Here is a 5741-nt window from a genome sequence, read left to right as displayed (position 1 = left end):
TTTTTTTTTTTTTTTTGTACCAGGGATCAAACTCGGGCCCTTGCAGCTGCAAGGAAGGCAGCAAACCACTGAGCCAAATCCCAGCCCCACTTATTAGCCTTAAATAATCACAAAATTGATGTTTAGTCTCAAATGCAAATAATTCTTGATATATCAATAGAAATAATTATGTTACTTCATAGACATCAAAATCCAAGCAAATTTTCATTACTTTTCTTAAATTAATGGCTATTCATATGCTAACTGTGTTTTTATATATAACAATTCCTAAATGAGAAATTGTGTGCAAAAATTTTCTTATTTTGGTGTTATTAGAATATAAAATGTCATAAATTACAAAAACCAACTTTTCCTACTACAGATACTCATCAGAAACAAAACTTTCTTTTTTATTAAAGTAATAATAGAACTGTAGGAATTACTGTATAATATACAGTATAATGTATAATCGTCAAACAAAACGATGATGTATATACATATACACATGTTTATAAATTTCTGCATATATAATAATTGAAATAGCCAGAATATGAATATGTCTAAATTTACCTACCTTAAGAACATCTCCTTGTGCTAAATGAAATGTTCTGGCTGAGATGTTGATTCCTTTTCCTGCTTGAACCTGAATACTATAAATGCACTCATGGTTGTTTTCGTAGTTGAGTGGATAATTTGGAGAAAGCAAAATCCCTTCATTATTTGTTGCAGATGCACCGCATTCAGCTGCAAGTAAAACAGAACATTGAAGTACAATTTAATAGAAGGTAATATTATTTTCATACAATTTTATGTATGGAAGTGTAAATGCAGTGTTTTACCTATTCTTAATAGAAAAATAATGTACAGAATGGCTGTGTTGTACAGATGATTTATTCTTATCTAAAATAGAACATGGCAGAAGAGACCACTACCCATGGAGATGACATATGTTCATGAAATGGAATATATAATATATTTTATAAAATGTTACAATTTCCCCTTGAATGACAGGACAGCACAGGAAAGAATAAAAGCAAAAAAAAAAATTTAGGAAGTGTTTTGAGTCTATAGATTTCTCTGACACATTCAAATTTGTAAACTAATCCTTTTAAATATAAAACAAAATATATATAGGAATTTTGCTTTAAGATTATACTAGTTTGATTTTATTTTTACTTTTAAAATTGTTTTGACATTTATTCTTTTAATAGTCAGCATTTCCCTTATCTAAGAGCATTAAGACCATAAAGAAATCTAAACATAACATTATCATTTCAATTGTAAAAATCCAGCAACCAATAAGGATCACAAATTGGGCATCTGGGAAATTGTACTATTTTTTTTCAGTTTAAACCTAGATAGGGTTAAAGCTTACTAATAATATATATGGACCTCCTAACACTGAAGACTAATTGTGCAAAATTTGAGAAAGCATTTAAACACTTAGGAAGACTTGAAATTTTTCTCAATAAATTTAGTTTTATTTTAATTTAAGAACCTTGTAGCAATATTACACAAATAAAACAATAAGTCCTTATAATTATCAAATGTTTCAGAAATTTAATTTACTCATTTAAAAAATCTTTTCTAATTACTTGCTCCATTACCAAACCATAGAGCAGGAAGATTTATATTTTCAAAGGTGTAACTAAAAAGAAAAGAAATCAAGACATTACATTCCCGAAATAAGACCTGAAAATAATGATTTGTGGGAACAATCCTAAGATAAAGACAACATGGTAAATGGCAATGAATTGATCTACAGTTTTCAATGCTCAAACATTAACAAAAATAAAGCTGAAGATAAGAGCCTAATGAGAAAATGAAACTATGGAGAAGACGCAGTGGCCATACCACCAATATTGTGTGAAATGATAACGAAAATGAACAGGCAACGCGCTGACCAATAACCAAGCAGTCACATGAGAAAATGCCACCCAACACAGTGCTTCTCCTAATTCCTTTTAAAGTAAAGAAAAAAGAGAACCCACAGACTCCCCAAAGCGTTTTCAATCATATTTTCTTGTCATTTTATTTACACGTCTTCAAACAAAAACAGAGATATCTTTATGCTTTGAATTGTGTATAATCATAAACGAAAACAATTTTACAAACAGAGGAACTGGATGTCAAAAAAAGCTGAAAATAGCACAGGGATCCACTGTGGCAGAAGATTTTATATTCCTGAAATTAAATCATCTTTTGTAAAGTATTTCAGAAACCAGCTGCTGGAGTACGGGCTTCTGGAGTCCACGAGTTCCTTAATTACACTACGTTACAGAAAGACTCAATCCTTTCCAAGTTTCTCCCACCTGCCAAATGTGAGTACGTGACCCTGTGTGGTCTTCACACAGTGGGAGTTATTTATATTTTTAACCTGCAGGATTTCTTCCCATTAGTTTATTAGGATCACCGTGTGCTTATGGGTGTATGAAGACAGATGCATCCAAATCATAGAGATGATCCAGAATGAATGCGTATTTTTACCAGTTTATGTAGAAAAAAATTAAACTAAATTATTTCATACAAGCACAGAGCTTTAAAAATATGCTCTTAGATGGAAATATTGATCCATAGATTGAAAGGTTTTAAAAATTTGGAGACAGTTTCAAAATTAAGCTCCATTTCTTTGGAGTTGTATGGCTTTGTACATCAAAACTTCTGTAGGCGTGTGTGTGTGTGTGTGTGTGTGTGTGTGTATGTTTGAGAGAGAGAACAGACAGACACAGACACAGAGATAGACACAGAGAAGATAAAATAGAAAACAGGTAGATAATGTATGTTGAATATTTATTCCATCCTGGTACATATGAGCACAATACATTAAAATTATCTTTATAAATATTGTAAGTATCAATATTCATGGTGACATCATGTTACATATACTAGAAAACTTTTTTAAAACAACACCGGGATATTTATCTTGTTCTCAAAATGAAAAGTCTTTCCAGATGTAGAAACACATTTTTCTGTGAAAAGACAGGGGATTCTTTCTAGGGAATTATTCTAGGGAATTATTTATGATATTATAATCATTTTAGCAACTTGCATAAATTGAGCAAGACATAGATCTTGATATATCCAAATCATAAATCACTTCAACTACCATTAAAAATCTAACAATAATGTATTAAGTTCTCTACATTTCATTACTAGTAAATGTCTTCTGCCATAAATACTTTGTACTCTTTAAGTGACAATGACCTTTTAGTTTAAAGATAGTTTATTTCATATTTTAAAATTAGCCTGATTTACAATTTTAATTGGTTTTCATTGGACTTGGTAAAATAAAATTAGCCTGAAGGATTAAGGACATATTTGGATTAAATTAGCACCTTTCTCATTGCACTGGGGTAGACCACGTAAGTCATGGACCCCAGTGCAAAATCAAAACTCAACTGCACTTACTGGAGAAGTTTTAAGAAATTCAAGAGACCAACACAGTAATATACCAAGCATGGAGACCTTTTTAGCATGGAGCCTTGGGTGACTGTATGGGTTTTACATCCATGGAACTTAACGGCATTTATTTCTCACAATAATCCTGCAAGATGCAGTTTATTTTCCTCATTGTTATAAAGACACCAAAGTGAGCTTTCTTGCCAACATCAAAGAAATCGGTTTAGCAGAGCTGGGAATTACACTGTCATTTGTGGTTGCCCGTGGTGTTAAAGGATGCATGCCTAATTTCTCTTTCAGATCAAAATATTTTTTAGGAACTGTAGATAACTTATGAAATAAATTATTGTTTTAAGAGACTCACAAGGCACATTGGTGCATAATGAACAAAACTTGTTTCATTTTGTTGTGATTTTAGTTTTACAGCCATGCAACCTCATAAAAACAGAGGTCATTACTGATTATTCCAGCTCCTCTGAGTAACTTGTGTGCTGATGCGTGAGCCTTGACACGTTCAATGAAATGTTTTGGGATCTAGAAAAAAAGCAACAGCAACCAAAGAACAGAAGAACAGTACTGCAGATAGGTATTAAAAAGTTAATTATTTACAAATTTTAAAAATAATTCTTGAGTGAGAAGGAAGCACTATAAATCAGTATTACAGAAACTAAGAGGAATTTGAAACTATTCCGGGTATAATGGTACAAAAGTTGCCTTTGTCTTAGGCTTTTATTTCCACCCACTCTATTAAAGGATATTGTATTAAAAATAAAGACATTGTATTAAAAATTAAAATAAATTGTATTAAAAATAAAAGTATATGTGGGCTAGGGCTTGTGCTGGGGATCAGAACATATCCATCTCTTATATAACTGACAAATGTATATTCTGTTACTCATCATTTGCAACACTCAAGGTCATTATCAAGGGGAAATGCTAAAGTACAAAAAATGAAAATCTATTCATAACGTTCTACTTATATACAAAGGACCATGCAAACATTTGCTTTTCAGTGCATTCATGAAGCAAATTTCTGATAAAAGTAGGTTAACTAGGAACTCATTTAATCTAATACCAGACTTCATGAGTTAATGGATTAATAAAGAATTTATTTTACAAGAAATCTGTGTTTTAATGTTCACATTTAAAATATACTTAAAACCGGCACCCAGAGCTCAATGCAAAACTAATATTTGTAGGTATAAGCTCTCTTTCAGTACTCTTGCTACATAAGTCTTTCTTGGATTTGACAACATCAACATCAACATCAACATTAGCCAGTATCACACAGCTGGATCTTACATCCAAGTCAAACAACTGAGCACGCATCCAGCTCGGTCATGTAGTGAAGCAACACCAGGGCAACATTGCTGTACACATCTGATCTTGCTTCATCTATGGAGCAAAATTCTTTGCTGTTTCAAGAATATACTCACTAGCAGCACGACACAGTTGAGAGTATCACACAAGGGCATTTACAGTGCCACCTCTTTGCCTTTCTAGCTGTGACCCAAACTTCTCTCCCATCCTCTCTACTCCTGTCATCCACCCTGCTCTCTTCAGCTGCATTGTCATAGTCTCTCACTCTAACCTTTGAATATGCTATTAAATAAAGCTTCAGATGAAAAAAAAAGACAACATTAAATTACACTATTGTGGTTAGATTCCAGCAGCCAGTGGCTGTGATGGTGTACGGATATTGTCACTTGTAGTTCAGGGATATTTCTCAGAAATATTAGTCATGGATTCACACGGACGTACTGGTATTAATAAAAATCAAAACTAATATTTTTATTTTATGTGACATGAATAGCACAGCTAGTTTTCACACATATGCTTTAAATTAGAAACTATAAGTGCTGGGGATTTAGTTCAGTGGTGCCACACCTGCCTGGCAAGGGCGAGGTCCTGAGTTTGATTACTAATGCCAGAAAAGTAAATAAATAAATAAAAGACCAAATACAGAAGAAAAAGAACATTATTTTCACAAAAAAGAAAATATACATATTAGCAAGTTTTGAATGAATATTCTAAAATGTGTTAAAATTCATCAAGAAGAGTTAACAGCAGAGCAGCAAACTCCAAGAGAGATGGCTAATTACATGATACTAGTAAGATATGTTACATCAAAGAACATAAACTACACAGGAGCAAGATGTCGGAGTAAAGGAAGTCCTAGAGATCTGAGTGGAAGAAGTTCTCTCTTACCCAGCCACCATAGTACAGACTTACCGTCCCAGCGACTGGGGAGACTAAGGTGCAAGAACCACTTGAGCCCAAGAATTCCAGACCAATCTGGGCAACATAGTGAGAATCCATCGCAAAATTAAAAAGGAAAGGGAAGGGGAGAGAAGGGGAGGGAA

General features: G+C 32.9%; 1 protein-coding gene and 1 long non-coding RNA gene across 3 annotated transcripts in view; one reads left to right on the top strand and one right to left on the bottom strand.

Moving 5' to 3' along the window:
- LOC104859048 overlaps positions 1 to 4015 on the top strand; it is an 8271-nt gene extending 4256 nt beyond the window's left edge. Inside the window, exons 3-5 of the long non-coding RNA XR_779275.1 lie at positions 709 to 764; positions 2190 to 2300; positions 3797 to 4015. This is a non-coding gene — a long non-coding RNA (uncharacterized LOC104859048). The remainder of the gene's footprint in view (positions 1 to 708; positions 765 to 2189; positions 2301 to 3796) is intronic.
- The window catches only part of Csmd3 (CUB and Sushi multiple domains 3), a 1090649-nt gene that overhangs the window by 322131 nt on the left and 762777 nt on the right, over positions 1 to 5741 (bottom strand). For both annotated transcript variants that reach the window (XM_010619527.3, XM_033759931.1), the window contains one exon: positions 554 to 723. In XM_010619527.3, coding sequence (XP_010617829.1) covers positions 554 to 723 — 170 coding nt within the window. The remainder of the gene's footprint in view (positions 1 to 553; positions 724 to 5741) is intronic.

Source organism: Fukomys damarensis, unplaced genomic scaffold, assembly GCF_012274545.1.
Source record: "Fukomys damarensis isolate Sample0158 unplaced genomic scaffold, DMR_v1.0_HiC HiC_scaffold_5, whole genome shotgun sequence".
Classification (NCBI taxonomy): Eukaryota; Metazoa; Chordata; class Mammalia; order Rodentia; family Bathyergidae; genus Fukomys; species Fukomys damarensis.
This window is presented reverse-complemented; position numbering and strand designations above follow the sequence as displayed.